The sequence below is a fragment of the Balaenoptera physalus genome (genome assembly GCF_965194825.1).
Source record: "Balaenoptera physalus genome assembly, chromosome: 2".
Lineage (NCBI taxonomy): Eukaryota > Metazoa > Chordata > Mammalia > Artiodactyla > Balaenopteridae > Balaenoptera > Balaenoptera physalus.
Genome location: NC_138883.1, coordinates 22,179,174 through 22,202,330, shown reverse-complemented (window position 1 = coordinate 22,202,330; position 23,157 = coordinate 22,179,174). Strand labels below are relative to the sequence as shown.

The 23,157-nt window shown below is 35.7% G+C and overlaps 1 protein-coding gene across 1 annotated transcript in view; it reads right to left on the bottom strand.

Moving 5' to 3' along the window:
• Window positions 1–6,224: 6,224 nt before the first annotated feature.
• Window positions 6,225–23,157, bottom strand: part of GTF2A1 (general transcription factor IIA subunit 1) — a 44,090-nt gene continuing 27,157 nt past the window's right edge. Inside the window, exons 8-9 of the mRNA XM_082451391.1 lie at window positions 18,640–18,729; window positions 6,225–10,476 (exon numbers count right to left, since the gene is read on the bottom strand). Of these exons, the coding sequence (XP_082307517.1) occupies window positions 10,369–10,476; window positions 18,640–18,729 (198 nt within the window). The 3' untranslated portion in view covers window positions 6,225–10,368. The remainder of the gene's footprint in view (window positions 10,477–18,639; window positions 18,730–23,157) is intronic.

Below are 23,157 nucleotides of genomic sequence, written 5' to 3'. Positions count from 1 at the left end.
TATAACAAAGTGAATCAGCTGTATGTATACATATACCCCCATATCCCCTCCTTCTTGCGTCTCCCTCCCACCCTCCCTACCCCACCCCTCTAGGTGGTCACAAAGCACCGAGCTGATCTCCCTGTGCTATGCAGCTGCTTCCCACTAGCCATCTATTTTACATTTGGTTGTGTATATATGTCAATGCTACTCTCTCACTTTGTCCCAGCTTACCTTTCCCCCTCCCCATGTCCTCAAGTCCATTCTCTAGGTCTGCGTCTTTATTCCTCTCCTGCCCCTAGGTTCATCAGAACCATTTTTTTTTAGATTCCATACATATGTGTTAGCATACAGCATTTGTTTTTCTCTTTCTGACTTACTTCACTCTGTAGATGGACCTAGAGTCTGTCATACGATTGCCTTTTATTTTGAAAAGGCAACAAGGCTTACAGCAGCCTCTCACGGATAAGTCCCAGAGAAAACAGAATGGTCTAGGAGGGTAACTACTTGACCTCAAATTGAATGGGATATTTTCACAAATCATTTTGCATCTGTTCTTAAAACCAACATGTGACAGGCTGTCACATGGGATCAGAGATTCATTGCCAAAAACACAAGCAGTTAGTACAAATATGTAAAGTAGGCCAGGTGTAAGAATAGGGGAATTGCCATCCTTTCGTCTCAACTGTACATTAAAAAACCACCATTGTATATTATTAAAACAAGTTCGAGGAAACTTGGCCATGGGACATCACTGCCTGTAGGCTGCATGCCTCAAGGAATCTACCTAGGTTTCAGGTAGACCTTCTGGCTATACCTTTTATTAGTTGCACAATGTTGGCTAATTTGCATTACTTTTTTTGGGTTTTTAAAGTCCTCAACTGTAGAGTATGAAGATCAAACCAAAAGAACCTTAAGGCCCTTTTGCTACTATAATGAAATATTTTCAGGGAATTCCCTGGCGGTCCAGTGGTTAGGACTCAGTGCTTTCACTGCTGGGGCCCGCGTTTGATCCCTGGTCAAGGAACTAAGATCCTGCAAGCTGTGCCACATGGCCAAAAAAAATTCAGACCTAATATGTGCCCTACACTTTACATACACTATATCTTACAAAAAAGGATGCAAGATAACCATTATAATAATGGTTTTACTATAGATTTTATAGATGAGGGATCTGAGGCTCAGAGAGTAGTACACCTGGCACTCAACCCCAGGTCAGCCTGGTTCCAAAGCCTGAGCTGTTTCACCCTACAGTATTTTCCACTGTGTGTCTAGGAGCTATGCTCATAGGCCCCTCTGAGTATAGGGAAACAAGAGTTTCCCAAGCTAAACACAGTCTCACAACCTAGGCCTAAAACAAGCCAGCAAATCATCAGGGAAAAATGCAGAAAATTGTATACAATTAAAAGGCAGACAGGTGAGAAGAAATAAAGAAAAAGAATGGTAAACAGAAAATACAAAATCACTATTTATGATAACAGTAAATGGAATAAATTACCTACTAAAATGCTTAGTTATAAGAAGTCATGAAGGGGCTTCCCTGGTGGTGCAGTGGTTAAGAATCCGCCTGCCAATGCAGGGGACACGGGTTTGTGCCCTGGTCCGGGAAGATCCCACATGCCGCGGAGCAACTAAGCCCGTGTGCCACAACTACTGAGCCTGTGCTCTAGAGCCCGCGAGCCACAACTACTGAGCCTGCGAGTCACAACTACTGAAGCCCGCGTGCCTAGAGCCCGTGCTCTGCAACAGAGAAGCCACTGCAATGAGAAGCCCGCGCACCGCAACAAAGAGTAGCCCCCCACTCGCCGCAACTAGAGAAAGCCCACGCACAGCAACGAAGACCCAACAAAGCCAAAAATAAATAAATAAAATAAATAAATTTATAAAATTAAAAAAAAAAAAGAATCTGCCTGCCAATGCAGGGGACATGGGTTCAAGTCCCGGTCTGGGAAGACCCCACATGCTGCGGAGCAACTAAGCCCATGCACCACAACTACTGAGCCTGTGCTCTAGAGCCCGCGTGCCACAACTACTGAGCCTGTGTGCCATAACTACTGAAGCCCGCGTGCCTAGAGCCCATGCTCTGCAACAGAGAAGCCACTGCAATGAGAAGCCCATGCACCGCAATGAAGAGTAGCCCCTGCTCACCGCAACTAGAGAAAGCCTGTGCGCAGCAACAAAGACCCAATGCAGCCAAAAATAAAATAAATAAATTTATTAAAAAAAAAAAAAAAAGAAGTCATGAAGGATGCTGTTTCTTTCCATCTTCTGCTCTGCCTCCCTGTATCATCTTTATCTTAAGCTCAGTTCTTCTCAAGGTCATAGGACGGCTGCTAATGCAATTGGAGCTAATGCCTCCTCATCCAAATCTGACAGGAGAGAGTCTGAGCATTTCAAGCAAGAATCCTGAACCCCTGAATCAATGACCATGGCCAGGAAAGAACGGCTTGAGCTAACCAGGACCTCATCTTTATTAAAATACTATCCTCTTTGACTTGTAAAACACCAACCTCTCCCCTTTCTTCCTACTTAACTGGGCTTGCTTCCTACTTAACTGGGCTTGCTTCCTCATTGTCCCTTACTGACTCCCAGGACCAGCTTCGAAGGTATGTGACAAATGCAGTCACAAAGGGCTCTACTGTCACCATCTTGAAATTCTTAATACATTTTGAACAATGGGCCTCGCATTTTCATTCTGTATTAGGTTCTACAAATTATGCAGCCATTCCTGTTAAGTAATCCTTTTCCCAATATCTGTCTTGGGAGTGCCTTTAGGGTTGGTCCTGGACCCCTCTCTTTTTACATTCTTGCTTAGGTGAATCATTTCTATAGCTTTAAATCCTCTCAATATGATAATAAATACCAATGGTCTTATTCAGCTCAGACATCCCCGCTGAGCTCCATCTGCTTATATCCATCTTGCCTTCTTGATACTTCAACCTGAATGTCTAACGGGTACCACAAACTTAATGTATCAAATATGGATCTTTTTATTTCTCCCCCAAATATCTGTCCTCTCCCATACTCACTACACTTGAGCCTCTTAGATAACTTTTGTACCTTGTAGATACCATCCCCCTGTCCTGACTTGAAGCACTTGTGTTTCTTGTTCCCTCTGTCCACCAGACAGCTGTTACCATTTTGCACTCCCGCAAGCAATGCATCATAAGGTCCATTTTTCCACACCCTGACCATGACAGGGTATTTTTTTCTGGTCACTGGGTAGATGGAAAAATGATTTATTATTATTGTCTTATTTTGTATGCCTTCAATATTAAAAGGGTCAATTAATTGACATTTGCCTTTCTTCTTAGATGAACTGACTTGTTATATATATGTATTTTCCCTAATGGAGTATTTTATTAATTTTTAAGAGCCCATTATATTAAAAATATCAATTGTCTTAATAAAAAATGAGTTAGAGCAAACCTGGGATGAGGAAGGACAAATCAAGAGATGTCAATGTAAGACAAAGCATGGTAGAAGCAAAAGGAATGTTCTTGACAATGGGAATATAAAGATCTAAAGGGAGAATGTTGCAGGCATAGGGGAAAATCAGGTGTAAATGCCTTGCTTAGGAACTGAACTTTGTGTTTGTGTTACTAGGTAGGTCCCCCTATGTAGTTGCCACCTGTGCATCAAGACTGTGAATCACTTCCACATGAACATATATTAAGAAATGGGCTTTAGTGAGACAAATCTACAAAGTCAGGGTCAGCAAGAGAAGAATGAGCAGGGGCCCACATCCTGTCACTGAGAGGCAGGCCAAGGCCAGGGGCTCTGATAGACACAGGTGAGATCCAGTTGAGGGAAGCGGCCCCAGGTTCTCCCTTCATAGGAAAGGCCAAGCGTAACCTTTGTCAGACTAGTTGATGCAAGTCTGGTTTTGAGGTGACTCAGACTAGGTACCAGTGAAAAAAAGAAGGGAATTAGGAACAACTTGTGGGTTTTGTTTTGAACACCTGGTAGGCAGTGGAGCTATTTCCTAATATTGGTGAAGACTAGGTTAGATGATACTGAGCTTCAAATCCCAGTGACTGGGAGAACAGTAGTCACTGATACACACAAGGTTTGGGAATGGGGAAATAGAAATTGGAATGAATTCCATTTCTGTCACATTGTGTTTAAGAAAGCAGGCTATTCCAGAAGTGATCAGGAGGTAACTGGTATCATTTCAACTCAACAACCTTCAGAAAGATGAAGTTTGAAGATAAGATCCAGAACATTCTTGATTCAAGAACACAAAATTCATTTCCAATGTGAAGACCACAATTACAAGTAAGCTTCCAGAACTATCTCCATTGGCAAGCTCAATGCTCGCTATAATTGCTAGTTTTAAGTCCTCTGATCTCTCACTTTAATCTGCAGAAGCATCAATACAGACAGCGAACGTGTTTCTATTAAGATAGGAAGATAAGGAAAACTCACAAAAGTAACCTAGCCAGTCTAAGATCTTTTCTGTGACCATTATGCCTTACTAAAACATATGGATATATACACATGTGCCAAGGACTGTGCTAAATGCAATGTATGCATCATGTCGTTATCTTATCTTCACAACTCTATGAGGTAGTAGGTTTGGTAACATGGTGAAGCTCACACTGCTGTCAATCCAATCCACACTGGGATTAGAACCCAGACAATCCAACCACACTGCTTTTAAAGGCAGCAACTATCTTAACTCACCTCTGGCTCATCCAATAATACTGATCATAATTCCTGGCCTATGGGAGATCACCAAAGAGTTGAATGAGTGAGTTAATACGTGCTCTGTGCTCGATTCCCTTTCAAACTAAGAAAATTTGTATTTCAGAACAGAAACACAAGTAACCAATTATTTATATATGCATCTTCTTCCTTGGCTGGGAAGTAGGAGCATTGACACAAAGGTCATTTGCCTCCAGAAATAGGATTGCCAACAATCACTAGGAGAGGGGTTCAGGTCAGACTCAGAGTGATGTAATCATAGTTTCAATGTCTTTCAATAATATTTCATTATCATTTTCTCCATAAATGAAATGAGCAAAATCCACTGATATTTAGGAAGATCATACAATTTTTAAAATGTTGTATCACTACTACAGTTTTAGCTTTGGGAAAATTCAATGTATTTTAGACATATAGTTCAAGAAATTTTACTTTAGGGGAAAAAAGGCTTAAAGCCTTCTGGTGTGTTTCATTATTCCTGTCCATACCCATCATTCCCTTTTCTTCCCTCAGGCACTTTCTGCTACAGACAGATGCACTGCTTCACTAACTCAGCCTCCCAGGCTTAATTTGCTTGGCTGTATCCAAATCTTTCACTGCCCCTTCTTAAATCAGACCACATTCTCTTTTGCTATTTTTGACCATTTAAAAACATTTTTTTCCACTCCACAGGTCATTTTAAATTATATAATTATGAAATTAAGTAAATAATTGGGATATCTGAGTGCTTACCATGTACAATGAAAATCTTTACATGTATTATCTTAATTAACCCTCAAAATCATATTGTTGTCATTTTACATATGGAGAAATGAGGCCAAAAAGGTTAAGATCATCAATGTAGGAGCTTGAATTAAACTGCAAAAATACAAGATTTGCTGGCAATAAACAAAATATCTTTATTATGATTGTTTTAATGGTTAAAATTTGCATGTTTCCTAGATAAAGTAGTCCGTAATAGGATTAAAAAATTACAAAAAAGCAAGCTTCTTAATGATTCATTTGAATTAACTATAAATTAAAATACTTGCTAATTATTTAATACCTTCTAAAATAACACAAAATATATTCAATATGTAATACAAGCCTTAATAATCTGATTCTCCTTTTATGCAATTATTTACAAACTCTGAACTAAAAGAAAAATATATGGCTAAATGGTGGAATTAAAGAACAAGTATGTTCTCAAATAATTTTATCCTAAGTAATCTATTCTTTGGAGTAGAAATACTCAATACAGTATGTTAATTATATCAATTTTAGCTACACTTTGTTGGTGCGAATTTAGCCCAATTTAAATTCCTGTGTGCCTAGAAATTACAACTATTCTCTTTAAAAGCTACTAAGAATTTATAACACAGTTTAATATTCAGACTGACAGCCCACCCTACTGATTTTAAAGGTACAGAATTTAATGATACCTTTTTTTGATAAATGGAACTTACTAACAATGTAAAGCATTCTCCTTTCTAAACTGTATAGTTTTATTCAGTTATCTATATAACAATGTTATAAACTAGTAAGCAAAGCAAGCAGCATTACTTTTTTTAAATAACATCTTTAATTAAAGTTTTTGCAAAGGTAAAATATTAAACTTAAAATAGGTCTTAGTACATCAAAATACTAAGTTCTCTAATTGTATTCCAAGATGGTCTTTAAAACATAATATCCCATATATCACAGAAGAGCAACCTTGATCTGCAATTGTACAGAATGAATTTTACAAACATAATAAATATATTTACGCCCTTACACATAACAGTATGTACAACAGCAGTTGACAATAGTAGCTCAGAACAGCAAAAAGGATTAGTCCCTCCCCCAAATTGTAGCCCTGATACATACTGGATGATTTAAGGAAACTTGACTTGAAATAGTAGCTACTAACTCAATGTAGTTCTTCCCTTAAGAGAGAAGAAAAAACAAGTTTATCTTGTTCCTCAAAATAAACAAAAATATCAAGTTTGGTGTGTTCTTCCTTAAACCATAAAAAAATGACAAAAAATAGACTAAGGCAGGCTTAAAAAGGGAATACAAACTTCAGAATAATTTCCATAGCATAACAGATTAAAATGCAAAACTATTTAACATAAACCCATGAGGAGATTTATAAAGCAACTATTTTTTAACCAATGAATTCAAAATCTGAAATAGCTGATTCAGACAGATAGGTGGGAAATAGACATATGAAATAAAATGAAAATGTACAAAGATGGATCAATAAAATATTACATTGCACGAAAGCTCAAAAAAGTTCAAGATGAAATAATCTGAAAATATAGGAATTTTCTCAAGTGGAAGAAAAAGCTAAGTTATAAAGGGGACTCCCAAGAAAATTATGTCTGATTTCCTATACAAGGTGTATTTATCTTCTGAAAAGAATGGTGACGTTATTGCTATAAGATAATCAAAAATTACTCTTAGAAGGAGATAACCCTTTTCATTCCTCCATAAAAGCCAGAAAAAAAGAAAACCAAATCCTTGATTTTCATATAGCAAAAGAAAATCTTTATACAAAAGCTATTATATTTTTATGTTCTTGCTGTCTAAGCCAGTCTATTAGAGTATGCTCTTCAAGAACACATTTTAATCACTATACACACTGCTCAAATCTTGATGTATCCCTAAAAGAATAACATCAAGATGGCTTTGATTTTAAGAGAGGCAACAATATAAACGTGGTATTATGATGGCATTTAATAGAAAGAAATGTGAACATTTAAAAAAATATAAAAGCCCAATATAAAGATCCCCCTCATATAACAGACATTTTACTCTAGAAACTAATTGCACATTAAAGAGTTGTTTTAGCCAAATGTGGCGCTCACAGAATTTAAATGTGCTCTCAGCCATTCAAATGGTCTGATTATCCAAACGACCACCAAAAAGCAGTACATACACTGAAAGGCACGCATTTCCACACTTTATCTAGTACTTTTGCGTAAATTTTCCTTAGCACTGTTGATTGTTTTTTAATAAAAGGTGCCATCACCATCTGTGCAAATCTAAACAAATCCTTTTCTGAAACCTTTACTTATTTCATAATACTAAGTCTGAACTATTTTCCCTCTTTGAATAAACATGTTATTTTCATTTCAAAATTCTGAAAGTGGGAATCCTTGCCTTTTCAAAGGAATGACAGAACCTAATGAAACGATCTGTTAAATAAAATGTTAAAAGCATGATTAAGAATTCAAGTACAATAAAAGATAAGCAAGTGGCATTCTTATAGCAAACCACTATAATAAAACTAAAACATGCTATTTGATTAAAAAGGAACACGATGCAGTAATATATAAGAGCACAATTTGGTATGCAGTGTTGTTTGGACCAGCTTTCAGAATATTCACAGGTAAAAGAAAAGCACTTGCCAAGTATGTCATAATTAATATGCAATATACACAGGTGCAAATATAAATGGCTATTTCCTGCTTCAAAATAACCCTAATGAGTCACTCTGAAAGCAGTGGTTGTTCATGTTTGAGTATGTTATAAAAACAGGCCAGTATACAATTCTATTATGAATACGAATGTTTTCGTCTACATAGAGAGCCCAAAATATAAGCTGAATATCATACAGTAATCCAAGGTTCAGTAGCATAAGAACTACTAGATAGCGAAAGGGTTTTAATCAACACTGCAGCAATGCTAAACTTTTATAGGTAGTTCAGGTCATTGACTTCTTCACTGGGTAAATATAAACCTACTAGCAACTATACTCAAGGGCAAACAAACAACAGGACTTCTGTGATTTTACCCCCTCTCCCTTCTCTCCTCCCAGTCTCATTAATAAAAAAAAAAAACAAACCTGTGTGTGCTTTGAGCGTAGTGGGGTAAACAAATAAACCTCCAGAAAACTAAATTAATATAGTAAAAATTAAAACCGTATCACCAGTTATGGCATCTAAATAAAACCTAACTACTAGCATGCTAGAAACCACATTTATACCAAAGTTCAGAACATAAGTTAAAGGGACCAAGGTGGTATGTGGGGTGGGAAGCAGGCAAAAAAAAAAAAAAAAAAGAAAAAAGATTAGCCTTTTCAAGAAAGTTTAAAGATTTGTGTTAAGAAAGGAAAAACAATATATAATACCTCACAGTTTTTCTTTGCAATGTACTTTAAAGTGTTTCTATGTTACTTCTGGAAACACAAAGGCAAATAAAAGGAAGACAAAAATGGAAGACTTAAAAAAAAAAAATTCAATATACAAGTAAGTTAAACACATGTGAATTTTGTCAAAATAAACCATGAAAAGAATTAGGTGTAAGAACAAAGGTGAAGACACAAGTTCCTACAGTTCTCCCAAGCAACTCGTTCACACTGAACATAGCACTGCCACATTGTTCTTTATAGCCCCTTAGAGAATACAGAGCTATGCATTCTTAATATACATATTACATCTCAATTATTTTTAATATACAAGTCAAATTTCTATGCTTTCTTCCCGATGTGCAAACTGGAGCCCATGTCTATATTATCAATGGCCTGGAAGGGCCACCAAATGAAAGAGAGGTAAATATGTATTTAGTGGCCCACCCTCCTCTAACCCCAAAATTTCTCCCTCAAATTACAAAGTTGCATTTTAAAAGTGTGTTCAGTTAGAATCATTTTAAAATTCTTTACTAGTAAACACAAAAAAACTTTTATAATTACTAAATTGTTTAATAAAAATCCAGGTCCTCACCACCTGCCCAATGCTTCAATCAATGCACAGAATGTTACCTAAATGTTTGTTTAGCTTAAAGACTAAACACATATATAAGCATACACTCTTCAGCCCAACAGGAAAAAAAATCTATCTATTCATATGTATATAATTTCAGCTAGATGGTACCTTTGTGCAATAACACTGTATTCCTGAGGAGCCACTTGGGGTTTCTTTTTAAGGTGGGGGGGGGGGCTAAAAGAAACAAATACAATTTTTCTGTTAGGAAATTGAAGTATTTTAATTCTGCTCAACTCAGATGAGACCCAAGTCTTTAACCTACATTTAATGAGTCTCAAAACCTAATTAAAATAAATACCCATTCCTGGGTAAATTTTGTCTCCAAACTGTGATCACTGTTTACTTCCTTTAACTCTTAAATAGATGTTTCATAAACCAGGGAAGGAAGAGGTATATATTACTGAAGGAGGACAGCAAGTAAAAATATTTAAGATCTATTATGAGAGTTCTAAATTGTTTCCTTATACAAGTGAATTAAAATTCAACACATATTCTTACCCTTTTGTAAAAAGCTCACACGCAATTTTTACCAAATATAACCATGTACAATAAGCAGTTTCGGTTCAATCTATCAAAAGGGAAGTTTCTTCAGTCCATTCCAACAAGTATCTTCTGACTGAACTCAAGTTGGAGGAAGGAATATAAACCAAGCTTTACATGCTAATTACCAGTGGCAGGTACCTGTATTTAAAATCGACAATTACGGTTTTCTTACACAAAATCCCAACCCTCGCCACCCCAACAACCCCAGGTGCTACAGTTCCATGGCTTGCCAGTTAGAAGTAGTGTCTGTGTTGTCAAGGTCTCTTTGTTCCAGTAGCTCTGCTTCTACTGCACTTCTCTGACATGCAGAAGTTAAGTTTTGGTTGGTATATGTCCCAAGTTTCAAACTGTCCACTTTAAATTTTTTTTTAAGTTTCTTTTGTTTTATTTATAAAAGAAAAGAACCAACTCTTCACCATTCTGCATCTCCAATGGCTTTGGAAAATATATAATCTCTTCCATTAAGATTCATAATGCCATCCTTGAGATGAAATTTCCATTTGTTTTTACTTCTGTGAATCTAAATAAATAAGTAAAAAATGTATGAGATAAAATAAAAAGAGGAAACAAACAACAACAGAAAAACCATTCACACATCAAACTTGTATATTACTGCAATTGCAAACTGGTTTCTTTTTTAATTGAGATATAACTGACATGTAACATATTAGTTTCAGGTGTACAAAGACCATAAATAGTTACAAATTATTTTCCTGTGATGAGAACTTTTAAGATCTACTCTCTTTGTAACTTTCAAATATACAATGTTATTAACTGTAGTCACCATGCTGTACTATATCCTCCTGATTACTTATTTTATAACTTAAAGTTTGTATCTTTGACCACCTTCACCCATTTCACCTATCTCCAAACCCTCGTCTCTGGCAATCACCAGTCTGTTCTCTGTATCTATAAGTTCACTTTTTTTGTTTTAGATTCCACATATGAGATCACTGTCTGACATTTCACTTAGCATAATGCAAAGTCCATCCATGTTGTCATAAATGGCAAGACTGCCTTCTTCTTAAAGGCTGAATAATATTCAACTGTACATATACATACACCACAGCTTCTTTATCCATTCATCCACTGATGGACACCCAGATTGCTTCCATTCTTGGCTGCTGTAAATAATGCTATAATGAACAGGGGAGTGCACATATATTTCAGTTAGTGTTTTTGTTTCCTTTTAATAAATACTCAGAAGTAGAACTGCTGGATTGTATGGTAGTTCTATTTTTAATTTTTAAAGGAAGGTTTATACTGTTTTCCATAGCAGCTACCCCAGTTTACATTCCCACCAATGGTACCACAGGGTTCCCTTTTCTCCACATCCTTTTTAACTCCTGTCTTTTTGATAACAGCCATTTTAACAGGTGTGAAGTGATATATCTCATTGTGGGTGACTTGCATTTCCCTGATGATTAGTGATGTTGAGCACCTTTTCATGTACCTGTTTGCCATTTGCATGTCTTCTTTGGAAAAATGTCTATTCAGTTCCTCTGCCCATTTTTAAACTGGGTTGTTTGTTTTGATGTTGAATTGTGTGAATTCTTTGTATATTTTGGGTATCAACCCATTGTCAGATATATCCTTTGCAAATATCTTCTCCAATTCAGCAAGTGGCCTTTTTGTTTTGTAGATGGTTTCTTCTGATGTGCAAGAGCTTTTTCGTTTGATGTAGTCCCACTTGTCTATTTTTGCTTTTGTTGCCTTTGTTTTCTTGTGTCAAATCAAAGAATCACCAATAAGACCAATGTCAAGGAGCTTATCATCTGTTTTCTTTCTTCTATGGCTTCGGGTCTTACATTCAAGTCTTTCAACCATTTTGCACTGATTATTTTGCATGATAAAAGATAGTAGTCCAGTTTCATTCTTTTGCATGTGGCTTCCCAGTTTTAGCCACACCATTTATTGAAGAGACTGTCCTTTCCCCATTTTATATTCTTCGCTCCTCTGTCATAAATTAATTGACCACACAGGAATGGGTTTATTTCTGGGCTCTCTTTTCTGTTCTATTGATCTATGTGTCTGTTTTTATGCCAATACCATACTGTTTTGATTACTATAGTTTTGTAATATAGTTTGAAATCAAGAAGCATGATGCCTTTGTTCTTTCTCTAGATTGCTATGGCTCTTCAGGGTCTTCTGTGGTTTGATACAAATTTTAGGACTGTTTGATCTTTCTGTGAAAAATGCCATTGAAATTTTGGCAGAAACTGCACTGGATCTATAGATTGTTTTGGATATTATGGACAATTTAACAATATTAAGTCTTCCAATCCATGAGCAAGTAATATATTTCCATTTACTTGTGTATTTTTCAATCTCTTTCATCAATGTCTTACAGTTTTCAGTGTATAGGTCTTTCACCTCCTTGGTTATATTTATCCCTAGATATTTTTTTCTTTTTGATGCAGTTGTAAATGGGATTGTTTTCTTAATTTCTCTTTCTGATAGTTCATTATTAGTGTATAGAAACTCAACAGATTTTTGTATCCTGCAATTGACTGAATTCATTTATTAGTTCTAACAGTTTTTTGGTGGAGTCTTTAGCATTTTCTATGTAATATCATGTCACCTGCAAATAGTGAGAGTTTCACTTCTTCCTTTCTGATTTGGATGTCTTTTATTTCTTTTTCTTGCCTAACTGCTCTGACTAGGACTTCCCATATCATGTTGAAGAAAAATGGCAGGAGTGAGCATGCTTGTCTTATTCCTAATCTTAGAGGAAAAGCTCTCAGCCTTTCACTGATGAGTATGTTACCTGTGGGATTTTCATATATGTCCTTTATTAAGCTGAGGTACATTCCCTCTATACCAACTTAATGTTGAGACTTTTTATGTTGAATTTTGTCAAATGCTTTTGCAGCATCTACTGCGATGATCACATGATTTTTATCCTTCATTTTGTTAACATAGTGTATCACACTGACTGATTTGTAGATGTTGAACCTTCCTGTATCCCTGGAATAAATCCCACTTGATCATGGTATATGACCTTTTCAATAAATTACTGAATTCAGTTTGCTAATATTTTGTTGAGGATTTCTGCATTTATGTTCATCAGGATGATACTGGCCTGTAATTTTCTTTTCTTGTGGCATCCTTGTCTGGTTTTGGTATCAGGGTAATGCTGGTCTTGTAAAATGAGTTTAGAAGTGTTTCCTCCTCTTCTATTTTTTGGAAGAGTTTGAGGATTGGTATTAATTCATTAATTGGTATTAATGTTTGGTAGAATGTACCCATGAAGCTATCTGGTCCTAGACTTTTGTTTATTGGCAAGTTTTTGATTATTGATTCAATCTCCTTACTAGTAATCCGAATGTTCAGATTTTCAATTTCTTCATGATTCAGTCTTAGAAGGTTGTGTGCTTCTAGGAATTTATCCATTTCTTCTAGATTGTCCAATTTGTAAACGTATAATTATTCATAGTAGTCTCTTATGAACCTTTATATTTCTGCTATCAGTTGTAACATCTATTTCTGATTTTATTTATTTGAGTCCTCTCTCTCTTGGTGAGTCTAACTAAAGGTCTGTCAATTTTGTTTATCTCTTCAGATAACCAGCTTTTAGTTTCATTGATCTTTTCTATTGTCTTTTTAGTCTCTATTCATTTATTCCCACTCCGATCTTTGTATTTCCTTCCTTCTACTAACTTTGGGCTTCTTCTTGCTCCTTTAGGTGTAAAGTTGGATTGTTTATTTGAGATTTTTCCTTATTTCTTGATGTAGGCATTTCTCTCTATGTACTTCTTTTTTACAACTGCTTTTGCTGCATTCTACAAGTTTTGGTATGTTATATTTCCATTTTCATTTGTCCCAAGGTATTTTTCTAGTTCTCTTTTGATTTCTTCTTTGACCCTTCTTTGGTTTTTCAGTAGCATATTGTTTAATCTCCATCTAATTGTTTTCTAGTTTAATACCAGTGTGGTCAAATTGGTTTTTAATAGTTTAATTTGACAACCTCTCTTAAAAAAAAAAATTCACTAGGTGCGTTTTTCAAAAGTAAATTTATCTATAATTAGTAATACTTATTTTATAGCTCTCAGTACTTGCGTTCATTAAAGTAGTTAATAATATTTCTCTGAAAAATATCTTATCTCTACCAGGTATGCGTATACATGTCATTTCATAGGAAATTTTATACTGGCAAATATTTCAAACAGGAATACCCTTTGTTCTCCCTGATGCTTCTAGACCATTTTTTTTTGTCTTTTCTCTGTAACTCCTTTTATGTCTACACCATTGATTTGACCTTAGGCTTTTCTTCATTCCTTTTATCTACTGACCACCAGGACACTATCTTTTCAATATTGGTATCATGTTTACAACTACTCTCTTCTTCTTCCTCACATACAGTAACAACTTCCATATTGCTGACCTTTTTAATACCGTGGCCCCACTGTATTAGAATTCACACTAATATTAGTATTTCTCTAATTATTACTTTCTAATTCTATTTTAGTTGTCTTCAGGACACCTGGCAATGGTTTTCTAAAAGGCCATCAATAATCTTCTAGTTACCATGTCAACAGCCTCTTGTCATATGATTTATTACAGTATCCTTTAGCTGATTTCCAGGACTTCACTCTCTCCCTTCCTTCCAATCATCTTTTAAGTATCACTGCCACTTCACGCTTTCATTTTCAGAAGAGAAAATTACAGCCTGGAGAGGTTCCATGGCATGACCAAGGGCATATCACAGTTAAGTGACAAAGATGATTCTCTTGCCCCAGTCCAAGATGCTTTCTACTAATCAGGCTGTTTTATATAATAATGCAGAAATTCTCACTATATACAGGTATTTTCTTATCCCACTGCTAAAATTCCATGGTCTAACATCCCTGTGCAGACAGTCTCCATGGCACATTCTTAGCAAATCACTGTTTGGTGTCTGCTTGAGTATGATTAAAAGTGGGGGGCAAAGAACTGCAAATTAAGTTATCCCTTCCTGGGACAGCTCTATTATAACTCTTTCATACTTTACCCCTTACTAAAATTGCTTACTCCAAACTTCTATTTATTGATCGTAGTTCTGCCTTTTGGGAGTTAATTTAAAAAACAATCAAATACTTTGTATATTTGAAAATCACTCCCATGCCCTTCCTCTAGATCACTAACTTAAGCTATATATAAATTTAACATGTGTCAATTTTTTCCCACTTATTAAAACAAAATAGAGTACAATAAAGTGAAACAGTATTCAGGACAGAGACTCCTGCATTAAGTGGTCTTATAGCGCTGGTCTAATTACACTATGTAGATTATTACACCTAACACCTTAGGATGGATGGTTTGAATGTCTAACAGATACAAAACTTAACATGTCCAAAACCGGCCACTCTCCTTTCCCAAACTTGCTCCATCTGCAGCCTTCCCCATCCAAGTTGATGGTATCTCCATGCTTCTGTCTGATTCCTCATCAAAAAAAATTCCTGGACTCATTCTTGATCCCTCCTTTTCTACTGCACATACAAGAGTCAGGAAATCCTGTTGACTCTTCCTTCAAAACATCCAAGATCCAGCTGCTTCTCACCACTTCCATTACTATCATCCTAGCCTCAGTCACCATTATCACTCACTTGGATTACGACAATATCCCTCTATTAATCTCCTCGTTTCAACCTTTGCTTCTTCTCTGCTCTCAACAAAGAAAGCTAAGTAATCCTCTTAAGATTAAAATGTAAGTGATACCACTTTTGTCTATTTGAAACCTTCCAATAGCTTCCCAATTCACTCAGAGTAAGAGTCCATGTCTTCCTACACCCTCTGCCTTCACCTAGCTCTGACTTAATATACTACTATACTACTCCCCCAAGTCCAGTTACACTGGCCTCCTTTTTGCTCCTCACACACAACAGGCAGGTTATGCCACTGAATAATGACAGGGCTAACTTTCTTCAAGTCTTTGTTCCTGTTCCGTTTTCCCACTCTATAATTTCCCATACCAATTATCAGCTTCTACCATAGCATATTAATTACAGTTGACCCTTGAACAGTATGGGTTTGGAAGTGCACAGATCCACTTATAAATAGGTATTTTTCAATAGTAAATACTACAGAATTAAGTAGTCTGTGGCTGGATGACTACATGCATGTGGAGGAAGCACAGATACAGAGGACTGCCTATATGTTACATGCTGATTAACCCCAGCATTGTACAAGAGTCAACCATAATTTATTTGTTGTTCGTTATGTTTTAATATCTGTCTCCCTCAACTAGAGTAAGCTTCTCAATAGCAGGGATTGTTTTGTTTTGTCCACTGGTGTATCTCAAGTTCCTAGAATAGCACCCTGGGACATCATAGACACTCTATAAGTATTTTTTGAATAAACAGATATCTGTCTCCTCTTTTCTTTGACTTCCTGTAGAGAAAGTATTAACTATCCTAAAAATGGATATACAAATTTATTTCCAGTACAAACCAAGTGACCACAACCTGAAAGACATGGAATTAAATAAACAAGTGATATATATATAAAATAAATAAATAAATAAGCAAACAAACAAGTGCTGAGTAGCCAGGAAAAAGGAATTCCACAGACAAGTAAAGAAACTGACTGCATTCTGCTGCAAGACAACTTGCAAAAAGCAAATGTAGAAAAGTTTCATGGATCAAATAATAGTCCATATACTAAGCACTGAAGTCAAATTGAGTAATAAGTAGTAAATATTTTTACTTGAATAAAATCACAAAATACAACTTAACAATTCATTGGCCTTAAATTAAGCCCTTCATGAGGAGTGTCCTGAGTGCCAGGAAAAAGGCCTCTGAAATTTCTTAATGACAAACATATGAAATAAAATTACCTACAAATAAGGCTGAAGACTCAATACCTGATGCCATCAGTCCTTATCCACCCATACTTATGGGAGAACCCTGCCTCATTACTAAGTTTAAGGTTTGATTGGCAATACAATAACTCTATGATTGCTTCTAAAATTGACTCGTTGTTGAAATTCTAAAGTTTAGTCTTCAAAAATAAACTCCTAAAGTTCAAGTTGTCTCAAACCACACTCACGCCCATTTTAGAACACACCATTCTTTACTGTTGGCTAAAACATCAAGACTCAACCCTCCAGTCTCCAGAACTCATTTGATTATAAAAATTAGATCTCTGCAAACTTTATAACTGTTTATCATTCAACACATTACTTAAAGCTATTTTTTAATTTCTTAGTTTAAAACATTAAAATATTGTCTCTTGGAGCAAAACAAACCAATTTTAACATTTAAAATATTAAGTGTACAAAGGAGAATACAACTAGTCACTTATAATATGAGAATACTGAGAAGCATATTCTTCAGTCAAGCTAAGGTAAAGGTCCTCTCTTGACTGATAAATCTGACATCTTGCTATCATGAAACTGTGTCCTGGATAATTTGGCTGCCAACAGGTTCCCTTGAGTCTTCCTGGCAATAAAGATTTACTGGTATCTCCCATTGTTTTAACTTCAATACGCTTCCTCTATATGCATGTAACGAGAAATTACTTTTATTATAATGTGCTTGGTGTAGGGTATTAAAAGTGCTTACTTAGTAGTCATAATGTACAAAAGTGGATGCCCTGATAACTCTGAATCAATGACCTCACTAACTTAATTCTATAATTTCACTGGTATTCAACTCGCTTGACTTTACCTTTTCATTAGGAAATGCTAATATTTATTTTCTTAACATTTTCCCTATAGATCTGTTTGCTGTAAACATGGCTATTTATAATATTCATTTCTATAAAAGCAACACAAATTTAAGATTTTCATCATTTGTAAAGGAGGGCATGCAGGGCACAAATTTTGCATAATAATGACTTTAGCTCCAGTACCTGACACATTTAGACACTTAATAAATATATGTTTACTGAATGAGTAGTGCTTATAAACAAAACCCAACTACTTCTGTTAGAGTTTTCAGCACATTTTAAAGACCTCTGCTGAAATTAAATTATAAAAATGCAATATAATTTGTGGATTTACTATATATTTAATGATTATAACCAGAAAAAAAATTTTATTCCAAATTAAATGTTTCAGCAAATAACCAAAATTTTAACAATGCCAATAACTATAACAAAAATACTTGGGAAGCAGCATCCTTTTTAAGAATTAAGAAATCAAGGAATCAATAACTAATTCTCATAGAACCTAGTTTAAAAATTTTTTACTGCTACCAAAATACAGCAAAGCTAAATAATTTAAAATAATTTTCAGTAAAAATGTATCTTTTGTCAGTTATCAGTCTTGTTTTTTGCCGTTGTTCTTCTCTCCTTAGCAATAAAAAAAGGTTACAGAAATTTAATTAAAGCCTTTTAGTTTTGAGGTAGTTGAGGTCAGAGGGAAAACAGGGTTAACCCACTGAGTTACTATTCATGTTAAAGGACAACCACAAAGTGGCTTTACTTTGTTAACAGGTTGGGAGACACAGTCTAAATTGAGAACAACATAACTTCCCATGAGTTCTTTCATAACTTTTTTTTCAACTGTAAAGTTATACAAATTAATTTCTCATTCTATTAAAATAATCTAACTAAACTATAACATTGTTTTCATTCACACTGTTTATACTGAATATAAGAGGCATCAATCAGCTGACCAAATGCTTGAACAAGGCAGACAGGATGGTTTAGGGAAGAAATTACAACAGAAAAAATGTCAGTAACCTGATCATAAAACCCTTACCTTATCATATTGGCATACAACAACATTTTCTGTATCAAAGAGTTCCTGTCCTTCCTCATCACTCACATCATCTTCACTATTGAGCGGTTCCTAAAAATGAAAAAGGGAGAATTCATTTACTTATACTTCATGTATTACTAGAAAAAGGCCCTTCTAATATTCAGTGAAAAGAAACACAAAGACCTTGATGTTCTTTGAGAACCAAGGGCCAGACAGATGCATATATGCCATGAACATATTGTTAACTGGCTGTGTTAAGACTCTACCAATGTCACTGAAATTCCAGCAAGAAATTAAATACAATAATTAAAATAGTTAAGCTATATAATTTATAAGCCTGAAAAGATGTTTAACTTTACTTCCTTTATTCTTTCCCAATAGTACGAAAAGATGATTCTCTTTAGTAACTGTTTTAAGATGCCTAGAAGTGGACCTAACAAAATATGAAGGTTTAATGAGATAATGGTAGTATGTACCACCAGAAGCAGCAGTGTAAAAGGGAAAAAACAATGGTGAAATTGGCATAGGAAAACAGGGCTATAAAACAGCTTGGCAGCCTGGACAGTCTTTACATTAAGGACTAGGACTAGGAATACAAATTAGTATTAGTGGAGGCTTACAGCATAGTTAAGGCAATCATATTTAAAAAGAAGGGGAGGATCTCAGTCTCAGTATCAAAGAGAATTAAAGGCCAAGATCTAACTAGAGCATAAAATGACCAACTAAGTTAACCTTGACCTCAGTTATGGCAGAAAATAAAACATACAGCTCTGATTTCTAATTAATGAAGAAAGAGAAGCTAGGACAAAATGAAAGTGGAAAGAAAAATAATCAGGATGATATTAAGTCTAGGCCTCTACCTACTCACACACATGTATATGTATATATATTCTTTAATTTAAAGTAGGTATCACCAATGTAAATGTAAAAAGAAAATTTACTGAGGTAAAATTCACCATTTTAACCATTCTAAGGTGTACAATTTGCACTTAGTACATTCATAATGTGTGCAATTATCACCACTATCACCATTTCTAATCAATATTATAGAGCTTAGGCAACAAGGCAAGAAAAACTATTTTTTCACTTTTGATTTGACTGCCTACAGAAAAAGCATGAAAGAATCAAAAGAGGCTACCTGGTAAATAAAGATGACGGTAGCCCCCAGCGCCCCCACCTGAAAACCCCATTTCCCTTGATCAACTCGCCGTGTCCAGGGAAGGAGCCGGGAAGTACAGCGAGGTTGCGTTAAGTACACGTGGGAAATCAAGAACTACAATATTTTTCTCTGTTCAAACAGCTTTTTAAAATTTGCTATGGTGTTTATAACAAAAAAGAAAATTGAAAAACAAAAAATAAGTGGAGTAGCAGAAGCCTTTTGCTACTCATCATTAATCAAGGAAATAAAAATTAAAACCAAAATGAAACAAAAGTTTCTACCTACCAGACTGGCAAAAATGAAGAAGCCTGACAATGTCAAGTATTGGTGAAGACGTATAGACATATGCACCATTATACACACTGACTGCCACAAGTGTAATTAGTACAACAATGTGGCATTTTATCGTAAGTTGAAGATATGCATGCCTTATGATTCAGCAATTCAATGTTTAGGTACAACACTTAGAGAAACTCTTACATGTGTCCCCAGAAGACACATACCAGAATATTTTATAACTGTAACAGTTAACAAGTAGAAACAACCCTAATGCCCAACGCATCACAAAAATGGATAAATTTTTAACATTTAACAGTGAAAATAATTATAGGTGTATGCAACAACTCAGATGAACCTCAGGAATACCATGTCGGCAAAACAAATCAACTTGCAGAAGAATACACAATTATTTCAGTTTATTATAAACAGACATGTAAAACGAAACAATATGCTCCTTAGGAATATAAATACATATGGTAAAATATAAACGTAAGTTAGTGATAAACACAAAATTCATGAGCAAGGTTACTCTGATGGCAGAAGGAAGAGGATGGGGATTGGAGATGGGCACCCAGGGGATTTTATTTAGGCAGTGGGATTTTTTTTTTTAACTAGATGTGGACACTGGGTTGTTTATATCATAAAATATTTTTATTTGTTTCATCTATTCAATATTTAATAAAACAGTATTCTTTAAAAAAACATTACTTACATCAGCGGTTCCCAACCTTTTTGGCACCAGGGACCAGTTTCGTGAAGACAATTTTATCATGGATAAAAAATTGGCGGGGGATAGTTCAGGCAGTAATGCGAGTGATGGGGAGAGGCAGAGGAAGCTTCGCCCGCTCACCTGCCGCTCACCTCCTGCTGTACGGCCCAGTTCCTAACAGGCCGCAGACCAGTACCAGTCCATGGACCAGGGGTTGGGGACCCATGACTTAGATAATTTAGAAGAAGTTTGTACTAAGATAAACCAGAAGATTACATCTTAGGCTGCAGAAGGCAATTAACAGTGAAAACTGTGGTAAGACAAACACCATCTTGAATACAAGTAACTAAGCTGGAACACTGAGGAAAACAAAGATATATTCACATGCTTCTAAAAACACACAACAAAAAATCAATAAGAAAGGATGGTTTGATCAGGAAACTTGCACAAGCCTCTTAGATAGCCTCATCCACCAGAAGGCAGACAGCAGAAGCAAGAAGAACTACAATCCTGCAGCCTGTGGAAGAAAAACCACATTCACAGAAAGACAGACAAGATGAAAAGGCAGAGGGCTATGTACCAAATGAAGGAACAAGATAAAACCCCAGAAAAACAACTAAATGAAAAGGAGATAGGCAACCCTCCAGAAAAAGAATTCAGAATAATGATAGTGAAGATGATCCAGGACCTCCAAAAAAGAATGGAGGCAAAGGTCGAGAAGATGCAAGAAATATTTAACAAAGCTCTAGAAAAATTAAAGAACAAACAAACAGAGATGAACAACACAATAACTGAAATGAAAAATACACTACAAGGAAGCAACAGCAGAATAACTGAGGCAGAAGAATGGATAAGTGACCTGGAAGACAGAATGGTGGAATTCACTGCTGCAGAAGAGAATGAAGACAAAAGAATGAAAAGTAACGAAGATAGCCTAAGAGACCTCTGGGACAACATTAAACGTGACAACATTCGCATTATAGGGGTCCCAGAAGGAGAAGAGAGAAAGGACCCGAGAAAATATTTGAAGAGATTATAATCGAAAACTTCCCTAACATGGGAAAGGAAATAGCCACCCAAGTCCAGGAAGCACAGAGTCTCCCATACGAGATAAACACAAGGAGAAACACACTGAGACACACAGTAATCAAACTGGCAAAAATTAAAGACAAAGAAAATTATTGAAAGAAGCAAGGGAAAAACGACAAATAACATACAAGGTAACTCCCATAAGGTTAACAGCTAATTTCCCAGCAGAAACTCTACAAGCCAGAAGGGAGTGTCATGATATACTTAGATGAAAGGGAAGAACCTACCACCAAGATTACTCTACCCAGCAAGGATCTCATTCAGATTTGATGGAGAATTCAAAAGCTTTAGAGACAAGCAAAAGTTAAGAGAATTCAGCACCACCAAACCAGCTCTACAACAAATGCTAAAGGAACTTCTCTAAGTGGGAAACACAAGAGAAGAAAAGGATCTACAAAAAAAACCACAAAACAATTAAGAAAATGGTAATAGGAACATACATATCGATAATTACCTTAAACGTGAATGGATTAAATGCTCCAACAAAAGGACACCGTCTTGCTGAATGGATACAAAAGCAAGACCCATATATATGCTGTCTGCAACAGACCCACTTCAGACCTAGGGACACATTCAGACTGAAAGTGAGGGGATGGAAAAAGACATTCCATGCAAATGGCAATCAAAAGAAAGCTGGAGTAGCAATAATCATATCAGATACAATAGACATTAAAATAAAGAATGTTACGAGAGACAAGGAAGGACAGTACATAATGACCAAGGGATCAAGCCAAGAAGAAGATACAACAATTATAAATATATATGCACCCAACATAGGAGCACCTCAATACACAAGGAAACTGCTAACAGCTATAAAAGAGGAAATCGACAACAACATCATAATAGTGGGGGACTTTTAACAACGCACTTACACCAATGGACAGATGATCCAAACAGAAAATTAATAAGTAAACACAAGCTTTAAATGACACAATAGACCAGATAGATTTAATTGATATTTATAGGACATTCCATCCAAAAACAGCAGATTACACTTTCTTCTCAAGTGTGCACAGAACATTCTCCAGGATAGATCACATCTTGGGTCACAAATCAAGCCTCGGTAAATTTAAGAAAATTGAAATCATATCAAGCATCTTTTCTGACCACAACGCTATGAGCGCAGAAATCAATTACAGGGAAAAAAACCGTAAAAAACACAAACACATGGAGGCTAAACAATATGTTACTAAATAACCAAGAGATCACTGAAGAAATCAAAGAGGAAATCAAAAAATACCTAGAGACAAATGATAATGAAAACACGATGATCCAAAACCTA